The sequence below is a fragment of the Gymnodraco acuticeps genome, unplaced genomic scaffold (assembly GCF_902827175.1).
Source record: "Gymnodraco acuticeps unplaced genomic scaffold, fGymAcu1.1, whole genome shotgun sequence".
NCBI lineage: Eukaryota > Metazoa > Chordata > Actinopteri > Perciformes > Bathydraconidae > Gymnodraco > Gymnodraco acuticeps.
The window spans coordinates 563,426-585,041 of NW_022989778.1; the positions used below are offsets into that span (position 1 = coordinate 563,426).

At 41.0% G+C, this 21,616-nt stretch overlaps 1 protein-coding gene across 1 annotated transcript in view; it reads left to right on the plus strand.

The window, feature by feature from the left end:
* rngtt (RNA guanylyltransferase and 5'-phosphatase) overlaps nucleotides 1-21,616 on the plus strand; it is a 114,300-nt gene that overhangs the window by 23,586 nt on the left and 69,098 nt on the right. The window contains exons 9-10 of the mRNA XM_034220463.1: nucleotides 12,135-12,270; nucleotides 18,707-18,778. Of these exons, the coding sequence (XP_034076354.1) occupies nucleotides 12,135-12,270; nucleotides 18,707-18,778 (208 nt within the window). The remainder of the gene's footprint in view (nucleotides 1-12,134; nucleotides 12,271-18,706; nucleotides 18,779-21,616) is intronic.

Here is a 21,616-nt window from a genome sequence, read left to right on the forward strand (position 1 = left end):
TTTAAATGCACAAATCCATTAGATTTCTTAATGATTAAAATTCCACGGGACTCCCACATGTGTGTTTGTGTGTCCTCATTTAATCTGGATCATGTCTCAGATTGAGCGTTAAAGCTGAGACAGACAGTCTTGGGCTCGTAGGCGGGCAGTGGATAAGCCGTCATCATAAAAGATTATGATTGATGTCTTGGGCTCTATTAATCCTACAATCTCTCTAATGATGGGGAAAGTATGAATTCTGAAAAATGAGCTGTAATATGTGGCGGACAGCAATGCATCGGATACAACTAATGACTTGATGTTTTTTGTATATTTTCAGGGGGATGTACTGATCGAAGTGCTGCAGTGTGATTTGTCATTCTCGTCAGGCATTGCAAAGAGAGTGTGCAGAAAATTACTTATCCTGTTTCTAGCCAATGGCATTTTTTCATAACCTGGAGGGGATTTTTTATAGGAAATGTTTCTCTCCGAGGTGGTCCGGAAGATATTTTCTCTTTGCAAATTGCCAGAGGTCTTCACTTATGTATTACATATTTTAAATCCCTCCAGCTTTGGTGAGGATAAGAACGTTTCCTATTCTTTTGCAAGTCAATTTTACTTTTCTATTTCATACTGTTGTTTGACGTCTAATGCCAACAGCCCCACGTGGATGATTCCCTTCAAAGGCATGGCAAGTTTATTCACGAAGCCTGTTTCAACACAAGGCAATGAATTCTTGTCCTTTACAAAATAATATAAAAAGAAACACACTATGAAATTAACTTTAAATACATCTGCTATAGTGTTATTTCCAAATCCCTGTATTGTTGTGCTGCAGAGAAGTCCCAACCTACACACCGTCTTTTACAAATGTAGTAACAAATCATTGTTTGGTACAGGTCCTCTTAAAAAAATCACACCATGATAATTGTCATACAGTTATAGTGTGAATAATGGTTATAAATGATCATTCCTTTTTAATTTCATGCCTTCATTGCAATATCAGTCAAAAATAAATGCAATTAGTTATTTGTATTCCACTTTCGGCAGAGAAGGCTGGCTCCTATCAGGCTCTGGAAAGGACGGCCTCATCAGTGGATTTGCAAAGAGAGGAAACATAGGCCGAGTTGGGATTTTAATCAACTTGTTGCAGAGCCGTCTGTCAGGGCTCAATTGGTTTTGAGCCCCAGGGAAGAAGAAGAGGTGGGAGAGGGGCCAAGTACGTCTTTGTGACTTTAACAAATAACACTGCTCAAATTGGAGTGGAGGAAAAGCAGTCGTTATTTCCTCTCAAAGTCTCCTAGCACTTCAGTCATTTACTGAATTTCCCCACAGGGATTAATAAAAGTCCGTTTTATTTTATCTCAAAGGGAGGAATCAACAAACCAATGTTTGCTTCCATATGCCAGATTATCTTGTGAGTTGAAGCGAGTTTAACACGGCTTTCCGGTTGTTTTCCCGGTGCATTATTTCTTCTGTTTGCCAGTCTCTGTTATGTTGTTTGAATGGTCCTGGCACACCAGACTGCACCAACTATTATTTATTGCTGCTCCAAATAGCATGAGTAATGAACATGGGAGAGAGTTCAGCTCACAAAAGACAAAACTGTGTACCAGGGAATTTGTAAACTGCACTACGTAAGGGATAATGTGCAGCGAGGCGGTCATTATGGGTAAAAGAACACCTGACAGGCTGATCAGGAGCCTGATGCCAAGCGGAACTTGATCACCATAATGAACAAGTCGCTGCACATTATCCCGCTTATTACACGGCCACATTCTCAACAAAGTCACGACATGACTCCCAATATTAATTGAAATGCTTTTATAGATTTAGAACATGTTTTTATTGATTTAAAAAATTGTTTTATTGATTTAAAATTACATGCATCCGCTAAGAAAAATAGTCCGTTGTTACCGTTTGAACTACGTAGGAACGGCTTCGATAGCGTTTTTGAGGAGCTTTTTGATTACAGATTCGAAAACATCGTTGCTTGCTTTAAAAGTAGCACAATTCATTATGTCAAACCTTGGAAAGTATCTAGATATCCCTGCCCTGATGCCAAAGTAACTGCACACTGAATATGTGTCGCCGTAAAAAGGGGGGTTTCTGCCCCGTTACTTCTCCGCTGTTTACTTGTCCCTCTTGTCTTTTTATTTTCTTCACTGGGGACTCATCAGCCACTAATCATTCATCCAAATGACTGTGCTCTCCAAATATATTAAAATTAATATTACAATCCTCCATGTTGCTCTCAGACGGTAGACAACGGAAAACGAAAGACAAGCAAACCGTTTGAAAACCCAGTTAAATCGACCGGACTTCTTTCTGCAGATGTGAGCGTCCTTAACAACAGTCAATAAATCCTTGACAGCGGTCTGTACTACTGGATTAACAACGTGTCACGTATTCTGAATTGACCAATCAGAATCGAGTATTCAACTAAGTCAGGTAATAATGCTAATTAATGTTTCCAGTACACCTGTTCTTTAATGCCTTTTTCTAATCAAAGATAATGCTGGGACACAAGTTCCAAAAGCTCTAAGTGTGTCTGCTGAGCTTTAAGAACATACTCACCTGCTGCTCAGGAGACACTGTGTGCTTTTATACATTCTTTACTTTTTATTTGTCAGTTTTCATTTGCAGGGTATGGTCTATGGCTAGTTTAGACCTGCCTCGTCACATTTGGGTTTTTTTCCTGTGAAATGTTCCACATAATGTTTTTGTTAAGGCTAGTTTAGGCTTTAGATATGGCTTGCTTAGTATTTTATGTTTGTGTTTATATCGTTTTTGTCTCGCTTTGTTATTTCTCATGAGAATAAAAGTTTGGATCTACCACCAGAGTAGACCAGATGGGAAAGTAAAACCAAAAAAAAAAGCACTTGTTTTGTATTCGAGTGCATTTTGCAAAACAGTGGTACAAATGCGAGGTTCACTGTTTATAAGAAGGGTTGCAGTTTTACACGAGAAAAGGATAAAGACTAAATGGTTGTTTTTTCTGCGTAACCGTCTCCTCTGGGATTAGGTGCAAAGCTGCTTCCCTGAACTTTTAGTGGGGAAGCATCGCGTCTGTCTTCTACCGAAGGTCAGACAGTCCTTATCTCTTGAGTTGTTTTTTGGGTAAATTCCGTGAGACCCCTAATAGTGGGAATGAGACTTTTTTTTATTTTCTGCAGTGATTTACAAAACAATCTAATGTGATATGACATTTTTTATTTTCCAGCTTACACACTCTGAATCTCCTGATATACATAGCCCACTTAGAGTATACATTTGATACATTATCAAACCCATATTACATCTCTATTTCACCCATGTTACTCTGTTTGTACACCATTATTGCACCCAAATTACCCTCATAAAACACTAATATTACTTCCATATTACACCGATTTTACATTGATTTTACACTTCTATAACACCCATATTACACCGTTACTACACCGACATTACAATTATATTACTCCCATGTGAGACATTGACACAGCCTTTCAAACGACTGTATCCGGCAGGACACAGAAACCATTTAAGCATTTCACTTTTATAAAAACCACCTGAGCTCCGTCACATCTAAAAGGAAAGTATAGTATGTGAGGACCTTTATGTTTTGATGCCGTTATCTAAATGACAAATCTACCGGCCTTTCGACAGCATTGACGCACCAGTAATGATGTGCAAAGCTGCTGGATCTGATCTCAGACCTCCCCTGGAGCTCAGCTGCTGTCAGTCAAGCCACAGGACTATACTGGAGAAGTCGACACAATGGCCCGCCTCTGCTTCATTAGGCTAAAGTGCTCTGGGGGGGGAAAGGAGCTCGGGGGATGAGGATGAAATCTGACGCTCGCAGCACCCATCAGAGGACCGGAGCAAAGAGCAGGCGGGGAGGGAATAAAAGAAGCACATTAGATTGAATATTTTCCCATTGGTCGTTAGGAAAGTACCCTGTATTTCAGGGAGAGATGAAGAAACTATGATGAAGAGGAGGACCACTGGGGAGGTTACACAGCACTAATCGTCTCCTTCTGAACATACTGGATGGCTAACTGGCCAATTAGACAGCAGGGGATGCACTTGTGCTCGGCGCAGCCCTGTTGTGTCCGCACTGGTTGTCAGATGTTCTCTGTCGTGACTCGCTGTTTGATATTCTCTGTCCTTTCCTGAGACAAAAGATATCACCAGGATTTTTCTTCTGTCTGTGGGAATCATTTGCCTAAACTGCAGGCGTTTCCTGTTCCCTTTTATTATTTTTTTATCCACTCTTCCCTGCCTTCATGTCTTTTTAATGCTTTCATTGTGCCCGCTCCCACCCTGAGAATGTGCTGCTGTATCTAGCCCACTCACCATTCTTTCCTTCACCTCCCACATTCTGTAGTTTTTCCTTTTGCAGTTTCCAAGAGACTTTTGGGTGACCCTAATTTTATACCTCAAGGCTTGTGTGTTTTTGAGCTTGCTCCCGTCATGACTGGAGGGGGAGGGGATGGTCTCACTTATCGATCGGAGCTCTCTTTCAACCGAAGTGTGTGTTGAGGGTTATGATTACCACTTTCCTTGGCCAGCCTGCTCAAGTGCTACTCGAGTATAATGGAAATAATTGGGTTTTATGTCGAGCTTCTCAATCCCCCTCCTCCCAAATCAAAAGCCCTTGTTGAGATTATAATAACTTTGAAGGGAGTGGCATCTACCTCCGCATTTATTCCTGGAGGGACAATACAGCAGAGCATTTAATCAAAGACAGGCACTTTTTATGAAGCTGTTTTCTTCTCCTCTCATCCCCATCCAACTTCATTTAGTTTTACTACAATAGCACGTTGCTCGATTATAATCTTACAATACTGTTTCTCAAGAACAATTGAGACAGCCGTCTCGAAGAAATGCACCATCTCTCTTAATTCAGTTTTTAGAAAAAGTGAATTATTGGACAAAACATTATTTGTCAAGGTTTTCTGTCAGAGGTGGCTATTCTGTGCAGTAAAATAATCCATTGAAATATCTCTCCATGTGAAACAACCCTTGCAGCCTTATATTGATATACATCCTGTGATAATGACCCTCTGTTCAGCCTTATTTATGTTATCATACGGCTATTTTTGTTACATTAAATCGTCATTATTGGGATGGCTATGGACAATTTATATGATGCATTTCTGACATCTGGATAAACCAAATGTTAAATCAATTTTCTAAGAAGATACGCATCAGATACATCGATATAAAGACATAAATTGCAGCCTTATATATCAAATTTAAAAACAACTTACCTTTTTAGTACGTCCCTCACAAATATTCAGCTTTCAGTGTTGACTCCTGTCTGCTGGTTTATCATTCTGCCCACATATTACGTTTTGGCAGCTTGTCAAATGTCAAACTTTGAACCAGCTGGTATTTATGATGTATTTATTACATATAATCCCTTTGTGATAATGGTGGAGAGTCACAGCAGGTATGAGAAATGCATAGCTCTGTCAGTGGGGAAGCCATTAATCTTAAGTCTGTCATCGGACTCTGTTTTCCCAAAAGGTGTCCATCCCATCAGTCTTATCAGCGGTATCTTACAGTGTGTGCGCCATAACTGCTTTCTACTCATTGTAAGGCATAATTATTGTTATATGTTAAACGATAATCAGCCTCTGTATTCAAATCACATTGTATACTTGTATACCTAACCTTAAAAGTAGCATGACTGCAGTAAGTCATTAGTACTTGGTTTATGTTGTTTCATTCAACCATTTGGATTTGTGTGAGAGTGCAGCCGGCAGCCAGGTGTAATTGGGTTTATAACAAGTGTTTAATGAAGCCGTCAGTTTTCTAGATATACTTTTTATTTTGTACGATATATTCTGTACAATATGACTGCGCTCACAACAGCATGCCTCACCAGATAAGCCCACTCCAGTATAACTAATCAACAAGAAAACTAAATAATGCTGAACACAGTCAGTTAATGAATCATATGGTTGATTAGGAGAACAATGATTGGGAACGAACATTTGCTACATTCAGTTTCTCAGTTCACTTCCTTTTTTAGATAAATTATCTTTTGGTTTTGGACCGTTTTTCAGACGAAAGATATTTCAACGACATCTTCTTTGGGCTCTAAGAAAATCTGCTAATCTAATAGAAAATAGTTATTTACCATTGTTTACTTGAATCAAGTTGCAGTGGCTAATTAAAATGCAATAATGTGGAATGGGAAATGCCGTGCCAATCAGATGTTCCTCCATTTAGCTTTCAAGTACTTCTACGTTGTTGATCTGGAGCAGAAAACAGCTGTGCTTCCATTTGATGAAAGGAAATTGATGGCTTTGTTGCTCCTACTTGTTGGAGGACATTTGCATGAGCTTGAACTATTCTCAGTGTCACGCTGGCATTTGATTCTTGAAATAAAAGCGTCGTCACGTCTCTAGCGCTTGAGTCCATATGTGTGAATGTTGGTTTACAATGTCACTACTGTGCTAATTGGCCTCCAGCTCTAGTTCTGTGCAGCTCTTTGTTGAAACCTATTTAATTTTCCGGGTAGCAGAAGTGACAAAACAGATGTCTCAGTAAAGTGTTAACAAAGCAGTAGAAAGAAGCTATTTCAGCAGCGAGTGATCAGTGTTGTTACAGTGACTGTAGGGCTGTGCGATTATGGCAAAAATCATAATCACGATTATTTGGGTCAATAATTGATATCACGATTATTTTGACGATTATTCATTGACCATTTATTGAACTTTAAAACAAATAATATTTTACCAATAAACAAGATCAACAAATATGTTGGAGCGCACTTCCAAAACCATATAAACATATATTAATATGATAAATAAAAATAAATTAGACCAAAATAAATGAAATCAAACATGTTGCAGTGCACTGTCACAACCTACTGAAAACTCCTTAACATATAGCCAACATTTTGGTAAAACATATTCAACATATTCCACTCAGTTAAACGTTGAAGGCTGGCCAACCGTCATGGTCCAGAAGTAACAGGAAATAAATCTTGAACTACAATTTAAGACCAAATAAAAATGTTTAGGCCACCATGGCAAATGCTGGTAGGGCTGCTCATTTCATCTCTTAAAGATTTTTTGCAAGAAACACCAGGCTGTTTACATGGTCTGGTTTCAGAGATGAGCGCAGGCAGGTGACAATATTGCCACCTGTACTGAAGACCCTCAGCCACGCCCCGACACAGGGGTGACGCCGGCCAATCACAAAGCTTTGATGCGTTCAAGTGCATTATTCTGGCACAGGAAGATTATGTTACAGGACATAAAACAGAATATTGTTGTTCTATTTTTAGACACATCTCGCGATCGACTGGTTGGGCACCCCTGGGCTAGACCATAGGTCTGTTGTGGTAGCAAAGTAGTCATCTCTCTCAACTTCCCCACGGCATTTGTCACATAGTGCAGGCAGCGCAGACCTGCTGAAATAATACCGAGACGGCATCGCGTAACGCTTGTCCAACGTGTTGACAAGTTGCTTAAAGCCCTGGTTGCTAACAGTGCTAACTATCTTTAGCGATGTGAAATGTAATGGCACCTGTAATATCTCTGTCTCTGCGAGCTCGTCGCGTAGGCCGTTGCTCTGTACAATGCGTCCTGAATCGATGACTGTGATGATGTGGTGGATGAAGTCGAGCGGGCATCTGCTTTTTGTTGTATTACTGCCCGGTCGTATTGCACTTTGTGGTTGTATTTCAGATGATTAAAGAGATTGGTTGTGTTAGCGTGTGGTGCCAACACAACCTGGTAACAAATCCTGCACTGTACTTTATTTTGCTCCACGTCGGACTCCTGAAAGCCAAATAGTGGAAATAGTTTGACCCTTCTTTTTAACGAGTTGCTGCTCTTGTTCTGACATCTTCGCTCGCGCTGAACACTCACAACACATGTCACTCCCACGTGGCCGAGTGGGCTTTTAGGGAGGGGCGAAAGCGCACCCAGCAAAATAATCGTATTTTGTCAATTATGCTGTTTTCATAATCGTCGCAAGCCATAATCGTAATCGCGATTAAAATACGATTAATTGCACAGCCCTAAGTGACTGTTCTGGAGGATAAAGGCAACAATAGAGCCTGTGTTTCTCTTCAGCTCGTCTTAGCGAACCGACAGAAGGGAGGATCAAGGATTTTGTCTTTTTGCTGTCCCTCACTTCAAACTACCTATCATGTCTGCCAGCTCAGTGATCAGCTTACTCAGTTGATCAAACAACAAACATTTGGTATGAACACTTTTGCATGATACTCGTGCCTCTCTATTATACTTACAAATAAAGCCAGTGATTATGTGGAGGTTTAGTTTGAACATCGTTTGTGTTGTGTGTTGATGGTCATATTTTACAACACATTTTATAACACATCTGCTCATGGAAAAGGAGCTGTTGGCAGGTTAATTGTACAGACTGCAGCTTCCAGAAATTATACCATGAAAACATATATTTCTTCTCTTTGATATTCCCCTTCCTAAGCATTATTTCTGAGAGCTGAGATGAAGGTGTAACGGCGATAAAAGTCTGAAAGGTGTCTTAAGTGTAGAAGTGTTAATGTCTCTATGCTCCAGCAGTCTGACACACCTGTTTGCAGGATGGAGAGGAGAACTGGCTTATTATGAACCATGGTGGTAAACTGACTTATTTTGACAGCTATTTGAACAATCTGAATGTCACTGCTCTCTAGTTTTTGAATCTCGCAGCCGAGTGCACTCGTGGATGAAAAAGACATTTTCCAGCAGTATCCCGTGTATCAAGTTTCTCTATTGCTTCTGTTAACTCGATTTTGAATTGTACTGAAGCCAAATTAAGTAACTATACAGAATGATACGGACAAAATAACAGATAAACCCTTAACGTGTAAAGCGGTGTAATCCAATAATACAAAGTATGGATTGTACAACTACTGCATTCAATCACTTTTGTTTAATGGATTTTACAGAAACCTTATTTTCATTTTTTATATTCATGCAGATATTAATTCTGTCTTTGTCTCCCATGCAAAGGCTGGATTTGTTAAGCTTCAGAGGGGAGTGTGTGGGAGAGAAACTCCCTGTAGAGCAGGGGTGTCAAACTCAAGGCCCGGGGGCCAAATCCGGCCCACGACTTCCTTTTATGTGGAGCTTGCAAAGAATATAATACGTTTTATTATACGGTTATATGCCACTTTACAGAAGCAGGTTGCCCATAAACTACATGTCCCACAATGCATCTCGTTTTCTGACACTGAAGAGACTTGCAATTATTTGCCCTGGACTTCTGCTTTCAGACGTATTTAATTACTAAGTTATTACCCTATCCAAAAATAATCCAATGCAGAGACAATAATATAATACATTATTTCATATATATTATGTATTTATATATGTATATTTATATAGTTACAACCGGCCCTTTGAGTGCAACCATAATGCTAATGTGGCCCGCGATGAAATTGAGTTTGACACCCCTGCTCTAGAGGGAACTTTGTGATTTTAGCCTTTGCAGACCATTTACATGCACACAAACCTATACATCACAAGACAACAAAGGGAAAACCCCAAAAAGCATTATAGGTCCTCTTTAAGTAAAGGCTTTTTGTGTTGGCGATGTGTGCTTTTAATAAAAACTGAATTTGTTTACAATTCCTAGAATAAAGCATTTTGTTCCCGTGGCTGTAAAAAGTTTAGTAAGTATTTGTTGAGTAAAATCCTCCTAATGTTTGAAAAGGTAAAGGTTGGCATTTTTGATGTGTTTATTTCTTGCAAAGCTGTCATTATGCGCATGAACGCTTTTAGTTTGCAATGATGGTTCCCACAAAGCACAGCTTGATAAAATGATAAGTGGTTGCTTTGATATTATGTTGCAATTAGAAGCTATCTGTTTGGTGATCTTTCGCCTCTCCTCAGGCAAAAGCTCTTACAGCACATTAGAGATATCCCCGCTCTGTTGTCTGGTAGTTACTGAGTGGAGCACAAATCTCAAGTGTTGTTTTCTTCGCTCTCAGCAATTCAATTGTGATAACTGTATTAAAAGTGTGGTAGGTAAGTTTGAGAAACCGGCTTGAGATACACTTTTTGTTATATTCCATGGAATGCTCTTAACATCCCGATAGCAATGAATATCTGAAGTGCTTTGACAAAAAAAATCCATAAAAAATGTCATCTGTGGAAGCCGTAATACTGTAAAAAGCACGACCAATCATTTTAGCCGGCCCGGCTAAAATAACTGGATGGCCTACCTGCCTGTCAGCCTTCCATCTGTGCACAAACTTATCTCGTGCCCTCATTGGTCATGTGGCGTCCGTGTGTGTTGGAGGAGGGGCTCTGTAAGGAAGTGGCAGATTTTTTCCTGTTGTGTATTTTCAAATTCTAGCGCACTCGAGCTGGTTTCTCCAAAATTACCTACCCCACCTTTAAGTCCTCCAAATAAATAAATACAAACTAATTATAGGCAGCTTTGTTTGTCTGGAAGAGTGGAATTTAAGCACAGCTTTGCTTAGTGAAGGGTCATACTATTTGATAATAATTTCAAAGAAAATAATAAAGAAATCCTATGACAAAAGTAATAGAATATAATCTAATCGGAGGGATGAAACCCTCTTTAATGGTCACTAGGGATGTAACGATACCAAAAACTCACGGTACAATATTTATCGAGATATTGAAAAATAAAGGGGAAAAAATGTGAAAATGTTTTTTTTACTTGCATTTTTTTCTTTATTAAATAATAAATCTGATTTGTACAGCATTTTAGTAGGATAGTAGTATTTTAAAGTGTCAACAATATAATAATCAGACCCTGCAATAAAATAAATCAAGTTTCACTTTAGTTTTTCAAGCAACTCAACTCTAACTCACTCACTCAGCATCATCAAGGTTATCTTTTAGGAATATGAGCATGTCCACATTTCCAGGTAGAAGCTGGGATGTTTGGGCGTTTACAATATCCCCTGCTGTGGAAACAACTCTCTTGCTTGGTACTGATGTTGCTTGGACAGAGAGATATGCTTTGGCCATGGGTGACAGCAGTGGGTAAAACTGTGCATTGTCTCTCCACCACTTCAAAAACAATACAGTTTTTGCCAAGAAGGTGAGGCTTATTGACAGGGCGAGATATACATATACTGTTGGTACTTGTCAATGTCTCTAGGTATGTACATGTAGCCCTGTAAATACGATACCTTTTGTGTTATCTGTTGTTTTATGTTCATGTTGTAACCTACTTGCTGCCATGTTGGACAGGTCTCCCTTGAAAAAGAGATAGATTATCTCAATGGGACCATCTGGTTAAATAAAGGTTTTTAAAAAAAATATATTTAAAAAAATCGTGGTATATTTTGTCAGTCTCACGACGGTATTGAGACATTTCTTTACCGCGGTATTCGATATATCGTTACATCCCTAATGGCCACACATGCAGAGCACACAGCACACACAGTGAAATGTGGCCTCTGCATTTAACCCACCCTAGTACCAGGAGTCTAGTACTAGGAGCAGTGGGCAGCTATTGTACAGCGCCCAGGGAGCAATGTAAGTTTCTCTCTTTCACTGAATTAGCTGAACTAGCTAAATTGTCTTGTAAGTAATCATATTACATTCAATTGAATGTTTTTGTCCAAAGGGACTTACAATAATTGCATTCGACCATGAAGAAGTCAGTAGGGGCTTGGACTGGGAGCTGTAGGGTCGTCGGTTCAAGTCCCCGACCAGACTTAAAATATGGAGTGTGGACTGCTACTTGGAGAGGTCCCAGTTCACCTCCTGCCCTGCCATGGTGCCCTTGAGCAAGGCACCGGACACCCCCCTTCCCCCCTCACTCCCATTGCTCCCCAGGCGCTGTACAATACACTGCTCCTAGTACTAGACTTCTGGTACTAGGATAGGTTAAAAGCAGAGAACACATTTCACTGTGTGTGCTGTGTGCTCTGCATGTGAGACCATTAAAGAGGGTTTCATCCCTCCCAATTCTATTCTAATTCTATTCAAAAGCAAGAATCCTGCAGGTACATTTCCTATCTATAAAGTGCTACGTACAGAAGATTTTTTTGAATAATTGATTCATTTAACACTGCCTACTTCATTCAAACACGACCGAAAAAACAAAAAATGAACAACTTCCTCTTTAACACAGCATGAATAACCCACCTTGCTCCCTTCTGATTAAAATACATAATGTTTCGACCTCTCCTCCTGCAGGTACATGATGTTGATCAACGGAAAAAATGAAGTATTCATGATCGACAGAGACAACACGATCTTCCACATAGCGAACCTAGAGTTTCCTTTCCGGAAGGATCCACGTGTACACCTCGCAAATACTCTATTGGACGGGGTGAGTGAATACTGCTCTTGTTTTTGGATTGTAATGTATTGTGCCATGCTAGCTTCTCTTGATGCTCCTTTAAGCCCCTGTCACACTGTACGGAAATTGACACCCGATGGACACACGATAAAGGAAATGTTCAAATTCGGCTCTGATCGTAACAACATCGGGCCATTCGTGAGGGCATCTTAAGCCATCGTATGACCGCCGGTGGAGTTTCTCAGGCTCCGGCAGCAACTTCGTGAGTGATGGCAAAATCTTTGGCATGCCCAAAAATTTCCGAAGGACCTTGCCAAGGTTCATTTTCGTGTTGAATTTGTGTGTCCATTTTGCCTCTTCGTCTGATCATCGGTGCCATCGGGCATTTTTAGCCTCACGAAGACAATACAAAGGAAACAAGAAGCTGCCCGATTGTCTTAGTGAAGCCCTCGCAATAGGCGCATTCACACTGCGGTACTTTTCCCACAAAGGTTCATGTGAACTTAGTTCATGTGAACTCTTTAGTTCGCATGAACTAAGTACAGATCGCGTTCACACTGGAAAAAGTCCCTGGGGGTGGATTAGGCAAATGAAGCCGCTGACGTCACTTGTTCTTCTTCTGCTTTGGGCTTACTGGCAGGCCGCAAACCACTTCACGGCGTATACTGCTGCCCAAAGTCCCCGGCCGGAAGTCCCCGAAGTTGGGGACTGGCTTCAGTAGAAGCTGCTGGGACTCCCAGCAGCTTCTACTGAAGCCTTCCGAGTAAATCGCCAGAACGCCGACACCTCCTCATCTCCACCACTCCCATGTTTTATTTTGTGTTGCCATAAGTTAGTCTCTCTGCATTTCTGCGCTGGGATAATGCTAATGCTAATAATGCTAATGCGAGGATAATAAAATGGCGGCTTCACAAAACTTTTTGGGAGTTTTGCGGGGCGTGGTTTGCAATCCTTCCAGCCAATCAGAAATGTAGCTCTTTTCTCACAAAAGAGCCGCTCGAAAGTCCCTGCTCTCTAGCAGTGACTTTCGAGGGGGTAAAAAGGTTCACATGAACTAATTTTAGTACCGGCTCTTTTTGGTGTGAACGCGATAAAAGAGTTCACATGAACTAAGTTCACATGAACCTTTGTGGGAAAAGTACCGCAGTGTGAATGCGCCTTATGCCGTCGTGTAGCAATCGTATTATAGTACGATGACATCGAGATGGGACCACGGTGTGCAATGTTTCCTTGCAGATCGCTTCTCTGGTTGTTTTATTGCACAACAAAATCATGTAAACATATTATGTAAATAACCCAATTTGTTTTTCTGTGAAACTGAAAAGGATATTACATTGTTTTTGTTGCAGTTGTATGTCTTAAATGTAGGGCTGTCAAGTTAACGCCACTAATTATTTTAACGTGCGATTAACGCATTTGTCCTCGGCCCGCCCCGTAGTTTCAGAGCCCAAAGGCTTGACGTTGTTGTTGTTGTTAGTTGGATGGTGGGAGATTCTAGCGAGAGATATGGATACACAAAAATGTGTTGTAAACAGCACACAGCTGATGCTGACATCCCCGCTCCTGCCGCTCACTTGCGGCAGACCACGCTTGAAAGTTTGCTGGGGAGACGCCTGTACACGGCGTCTACGAGCAGCAATCTTTCAACAGCGATAGCTAAATGGGTGGCTACAGCTTGCAGGACAATTAACATTGTGGAGGACGAGGGACTGTGTGAGATAATTTGGATCGCATCCAACGTGTCGACTGCACATCACAGCGCATTATTGACCCTAGGTGGGAACTTCAGTCTCATGCTTTGACTGAAGATGAAGACAGAGGAGCGGCATTTCGCCGACAACTGTAAACAGGCTTGTCTGTTTGAGCAACTGGCTCAGTGCAAATAAGTAGACCGGGTTGGGAGAGAGTGTAAGAGAGAGAGAGAGGTTCCAGGTTGTTGTGTGGAGAATATTTGTCATTGTTCCAATGATAATAAAACATTTGCATAAAGCATATTTGTCCACTCATATGTTGATAAGAGTATTAAAAACTTGAAAAATATTCCTCTAAGGTGCATTTAGAACAGATAAAAAATGTGCGATTAATCGCGATTAACTATTTTAATCGACTGACAGCCCTACTTAAATGTAATTTAAGTTAACTTCCTGTTTTATTTAGATGCTTTTATTTTGAAGGCGAGTTTAAGCTGTTGACAGGAAGTTGTTGTTGCTATGGAAACAACATGACGGAGAAAACTTAATATCTTCTAAATATAAAGACGGAGAAAGTAAAGAACAAAGTCTGAAAATATCAGTCAACATTTTTTTATATACAATCAAGTTTCCAAAATGTAAAGTCCCATAGTATTTTTTAACATAATTGTTTTTGTTACTCTCATTGCAGTTGTATGTCTTAAATCTAATGTAAATGTTGCCTTCGTGTGTGGTTCGGGCGCCATCGTGTGGCCTTCTGTAGGCATCGTACTTGCTTCGGCTGTTGCTTGGCCATTGACCAAGTTCGGGGCCATCTTTGTGCGAAATTCACAATTCCATATTCGTGTGTCCATCTGGTGTCAATGTCGGGACAGTGTGACAGGGGCTTTAAACGACACCGTTTTTCCCCTTGAACGGAAATTGTTGGGGAAATACTGAATGTACTCTTCCAATATCAGAGTAGCACATGATAACAAAGGCCCTACGTAGCTGTGGACGTAACAGGATGTATGATTACCCAGAAGAGCGTCAGGACTATTTTAGGCATATGATAGCTATGTGATTAACATGATGATTCAGCCTCTATGGAGATACACATATGACTGTCGTGTTTATTGACTACGTCGGCCTTAGCTAATCTGAGCTAAACATTGAATATTGCTTTGAAGCGGTATTCTGCATCTTGTGACTGTGTAACTCCCTCTCTTGTATATAAGCATGTGAAGGACACTGTTCTGGGAACTATTTGTCCCATGCAGCTCTGTATGTGATGACTATTTCCATTCTTGCAAGGATAATAAATACATGTATCCTGATTATTGAAACTCAAGCTAGTCCCCTCCATTTCTGATGTCTCACTCACTTCCTGCCCCCTGCCGCGCAGTCTTGCAGATAATTGACACGAGTTGCCAAACCTTAGGTGAAAGAAAAGCATGTCTGACAGTCGAGTCTTTACAGGCTTACAGGAAAACGATCGTCCGTGTCCTGGAGAAATGTTTAATAGTTGTGTCACTGTTTCCTCTCTTGCCTCACAGTGTGTTGTAATACTCAGTGTACGCTCCCCAGGGTGATAGTTGGGGTCGCTGACTTCTCCTCCCTCATCCATAATACCATGCACGTTTTTTTATTGGCATGTTTGTGCTGTTAAGCTCACACAAATTCCCAGCTGCAGGTGCACACACACGAGTCATTATCCCGTTCCCCAACTGGAAACACAGCCAGCTAAACTGCTTTATGGTCACGCAGTCAGTCGAGATTTAATCATACATGTCTGGCAGTGTTTTGCGTTTGATATTCCGGCCCTAGAGATGACAGATAAGTTGCTTGTGATTGTTTTTTGTTTTGCCTCTGGCCTTGTTTTGTTTAGCAATTTTATGTAAAGTAGGTGTTTGCTTCCTCTTGGCTTATCAGCTGCCGATTGATGCAGAGAATGTGGTTTCCTCACTCAGGCAGGACATCTAATTGCGGCGCATTAGTGCTATTTGGAAGGAGCAGGCCGTACTTGTGTTTGGATTGCTACAAGGTTTGTTTTGACTGTGTTTATTCATCTGTTGATGCTTCTGGCTCTCTCGGTTGAAGAGGCGATGTTGAGCCCCGTAGAAGCCAAGCTGTGTTGTCTGATATATTTCATCTTCAGCCCAAAGACACTGGTCTTTGTCTTGACATGCTGTTCTGTTGAACAGTTTTTAATGAGCTTTACATCAACTTGATGTCCAACATTGGATGTGTGCGCCATGTAGATTGAATTTGGTTGTCTTTGGTCACATTAATGTATTCCTCCGCCGCTGTCTGTCTGTGCAACGCTTCAGTGCACCAGATGCATAATAATGGCAGCCTCCAAAGGACATCATTACTTCTCTCTGTGCCTGCCATTCACTCTTCTTCATCCACTCCACCAATATGGCTTTGGATATTAAGTGTTGCTGTTTGTTCCTGCCTTTTGATATAAACATATAAGCTAGTAAAGAAGCACATTGAGGATTAATCCTACCACAATATGTATAGTATGTTAGCTTAATTCAAAAGAATTGCAGGTACTTAATTGGTGCCCATTACTACCAGTGTAGCCTATATCAAAGGGCCTTCAGCCACCAGTTGTTGCTAAATGTTGCGTTCAAAGTGAGCAACTACATTAAGGGGTGTTTAAAAATCCATGGTTTATGGTGAAAGTTAAATAATTTACCAGACCCTCTCATTAAATCAGTTCACTTCTTCTATTGTCCACCTTGAAGAGATATTAAAGTGCACCTATCATGCTATTGTTAGGCAATAGCATAGGTCTCAGATGTATAAAAATATATAAAAAACATGTCTATGAAGTGTTTTGCTCAAAATACCAAACAGATCACCCATTCTAGCCATGCCTCATATCCCTCTATTTCACTTCCTGTTTCAAAAGTGCTGATTTTGAGAATAAAGCTTTAAAAAAATAAAAAAGGAGGGGTCTGAGCTCATGCGGGACCCGGCAGCTACTTTCTAAACTAAATACTGCCGTGATGAAACGCCATATCATGGATTATCAAGGATTTTTCTGAAACAGTATGGATCTCAAAGGCTTTCTCTCTTGCCGGTTATACCACAAAGTGAGTTCCTTTTTATTTCCTGCTTCTTCACACACATGCTCTCCAGTACAGGTTAGCTCTGAGTGTTAGCGATGCTAATGTAAACATGCATCGATCATATTACGTCCAAAACAGTCGGGCATTGTTTCTGATAGCAACGTTTCTGATTGTGCCGTGGGTCCACATTTCCGATATTATGTCATATTGGATGCAAACCTGGATCAGCTCCGTTGTACCCCCGTTTTTAGATTTGTGTACGGAGGAAAGGAGAGAGGGTTTTATTTTCTGACGCTGCGTGAGTTCCCCGACACACTGGGGGACAAAAGACATACAAAAGTGCATTTTGCATGATAGGTCCCCTTTAAGATAAGTTTGAACAACTTTCTTATATACAAAAACGATGGATGTTAGCTCCACTTTTGTCCCACTTTATCTCCACCCAGGTTTCATCTACTAGACTTCTGAAACCAATGGGTGACAGTCATTACGTTTACTACAGCTTATTGACTACTGGAAACAAAAGCAGCTTTTCATGTTCAAATCACACGGGATTGCAGAACAATTTAGACAAAACTGAGCTGTCTTTTCATCTGGCTGTTGTGATAATAAGAGATAACAGATTTTGCTTGGTACAATACAATATAAAGTCGATAAATATCCTGGTTAGAATATGTAATTATTGCATCGGCACAACAGGGCTGGAGCTTTACAACATGCGGCACAGTTAGAACAGCAGTGGCTTAACTGTTATTTCCACTGACCCTGTGGAGAAAAAATGCCCATTTTGGGCCACATTGTGAGTTAAATGAAATAAAAACAGCACATTATTCAGTAAACTCATCTGGACTGCCCAGTACAGCAGAGTCCCTGGAGCTCATATACAGCCAATCTCAATAATAACAGCTTTATCTAGTGGGAACAAAACTTTAAAAGACAACATTACATGACTCATTTGACCCAAAATAAGTTATTTCTTTTAACAACATGAATGCTAATACATCAATTATAATAAGGTTCATTCCTGTCATTCAGCCAGAAGACTTCCTTATTTGTTCATTTGTATGGAAAAGTATGCAGCATCCTTAAAATACTTCCCACCCTTCCCAGCACCTGCTTCTCCTCTACCTGTCTTTTACTGCCGCAGAGCACAGTTAGTCACCTGAATATTTTACAAGAGTTAAAAACATATATATAGTTCTATAGTGCTTGAGCGGTGGTGACGTCTGAGTCTGCTGTCGCTGCAATGCCTGGTTGTGTAACAGCTGTTTGAAAACTACTCATGTGTCTGATGGGCATCCTGCACCACCGCTGCACCTGACTTTCAACTGGAAAGTGTTGCATAATGGATGGTCATTGTTATTTCTGCTTCATGTCCTTCTGCACCAGACCTCACTGCGCACACACACACACACACACACACACACACACACACACACACACACACACACACACACACACACACACACACACACACACACGCACAATTCCCCAATTCCATACTACCCTTGTCATTGCTGCAGGCGTCTCCCCCTGTGAACATGCGTCCCCTCGAGAGCGCTCACTCTCAAGTGCTTCACTGTTTCTACCCTGGTTTCAAAGAAAAACTGCACATAGTATGCCGTGAAGACATCCCCCTTTTCATCATCTTCATTCAACTGTATATATTTTTCTGTCAATAACAACAAAGTGTATCTTTGCTCTTTATCTGTGCAGGAGATGATCATCGACAAAGTGAACGGTCAGCCGGTGCCCCGCTATTTGATATACGACATCATCAAATTCAATGTGAGTAGCCCCGGCTGTTTGAGAATGTGTTGTCTGTTATTTGACCTATCGTTCCTTGAGAAGCTGCCAGATCAAGCGGTCAGACAGAATAAACAAACCAAAGAGTGGAAGTAAAGAGCATGACTCTTCCTGACACCCCCCCCCCGCCCTTCCCCGCCCTTCCACTTGTAACGCAGCGACCTTTACTGAAGCCTGGGTTTCGCCCTGAAACTTGGGCTCAACGGCATCTAATAATGAATATTTGTAAGATAAGTCTTTGTGTTTTTATCACTGAAATTTGTTTTCCTCACCTCCATTGACCTGTGTTGTTAATCACTTCAAACTAAATATATTTGAAAAACAAATGTTTTACTTTTACCAGTGGAGTCACCATATCTGGTTGAAGTGGACCCGTGATCAGCCAATTACTTGCGTTGTAGTCGGGCAGCAGTACTTGCCCTGGTGTATATGGAAATAAAGCACACTTACATTACATCTAAATGGGCATTTTCCCTAGGCTGTTAATTGCTAACATACTTTAAAACTTTAAATGAATGAATCACTTTGTTGCCAGTGGCAAGCAGGCTGGCAAAGAGACCAATGAGCCTTAAGTTTCCCCATAGCTAGCCTTTGGTGTCAAACACCCGGGTGAAGGGGAAGAGGGGTTTACTTTAGCTAAAATGTGTGTCTGTCGCCTCCTTTTCTCCATCGATCGGTAGAACACACAAGCAGGCAGCTCAATAGGCTCCAGTGGTGAGGGGAACATCTTTGTCAGATGGAGCAGAGGTTATTATCTCATCATGACTCTCCCCCGAGCTATCAGCAAAGCGCTTGTATCGATCCTCGCTTGCCATTATTAGCCTTCTCCATTATCTGTGGCGGGCTGCTCCTTGGCACCAAGGCTCCATCCTGAGACCGGGGATGGAGATGCAGCAGGAGGGAGAACACACCACCTGCTAAGCCCATGGCCCAACGTGACACCTACTTGTTTGGGAAATTTGGGTGAAGCAACGTACTGGGATTCTTTCGATCGGAGCTCGATGAGAAATGTGTGTCCTCTAGCAGAGACGGGTGATTTAGCTGTGAGTGAAGGGTCGGACTATGTTCTGCGGATTTTGATAAAGATAAATGACGGTCAGCATATACCGTGCTCTTCATGTTAGAAGCAATTTATATTCTTAGTCATCACGCAGTGGTACTTTGTTGAGATTGCTGATGTGTACAGTACCTCTCCAACCATGTAACTGATTCACCCTGACTATTACCCTGAGAAATGGAGTGAATCTTCTATTTCTGCCTTTGCTGCAAAGTATAAAAACGTATTTCTTTGTCTTAAAAGTTATTAGTTCTTGTCAGACTTGTCCAATTTCTCTGACTTCAGAAAAGGGGTGCTCCGCCTATATGGGCAACTCTCCACCTATCAGGGGAATGAGAGGTTGGGCCACGGCCATTGCCCAACCTCTCATTCGCATATAGGCTGTCGGAAAGCTAAATCTCCCCCAGTCACGTCTGTGTTTTTGCCTGCTCTTGCCAGGATGTCTAAGGGAGTTAAACGTTGTGCTGTTGTTGGCTGCAAGAATCGGCACAAGGACAAGGGACTGCATGCAATGCCATCCCTGGAAAAAGACAATAATCTGTGGCAGAAGACTCCAGCAGATTTCTGTTTGTGTGTTCAAAACATTTTACCACGGACATGTTTATGAACTAGATTTTTTTCGCCAGACAAAATTAGAAAAGTGCCGGTCAAAGGTCTTCTTTGTTATTTATTGAGCTTTAAAACAAATGAATAACGAACGACTCTATATAATAATATAAGAATAATACACGGAGGACGGAGCCTCTCTTTTCCTCCCCCTCTTCTGAGAGCCCAGCAGCTGATCTCCCTCTCCTACAGGGGGGCGTGGTCAGCTGCAGCTCATTTGCATTAAAGCTACGTCACAGAATCAGCCCTTGCAAAAACAGGGCTGGAAAAGAGGAAATGGAGCGAAATGAGGCATGGCTAAAATGCATGATCTGTTTGGTATTTTGAAAAAAAAAATTCACAGACATGTTTTATATAGGTATGGCCCTACAATATATTATTCAAATATAGCATGATAGGTCTACTTTAAGCAAAGGAGGTGGTTATTATCGGGATAATTGTACTCAGATGTAGCTGAGAGTGCTGCAATGCTCTCTATTTAACCATACTTGGCCTGAAAATTCAATACAAGTCATATTATATAGAATTATAATGCACTTGATTATCAACCCATACCACTGGTTGCACCTGCTTTTTTTCAACTAGGATGTATTGCATCAAATGTATTATTTGATTAATTATAAGAGGATACATAAGTATATTCAGTTTTTGAAAAAAAGTTCTACAATCCTTTCTTCTAACTATCCTACAAACTGTTAAATCCTTTTGAATCACAGCGACCGGACAGCTCATTGCTTAATGCATTTTTGCAGTTATTGAACAGAAAGGTAAGCCCCACTGGATTTCACAATGACTCATAAAGGAACAGGAACGGCTTCAGGCGCTCGTACAGAACAACTGCAGACTATCGTCAATCGTTGTGGCACAGACCTATCTGACTACATTTGTTAAACTAAAAAGTGTTTTCAAAGTCAGAAACCAGACGGGTCACAATGTGAGGCAGTGAAGGGAAGATGGTGGAAAAAGATGCAGCCTCTCCTGTCGGTCCGGTCTGGTTTCAGATCAGCTCGAAAACAAAACCTGCGTTCTGTCTTGGGAGCAGCCCTAAGTGGTGACAAGATATTTAGGTTTCTGGAGGGCTGTCTTCAGTCTGCAAAACACTTACGGCCCATCCACACAGCAGCGTTAAAAAAATCTTCCAACGCTTCTGCCCATTG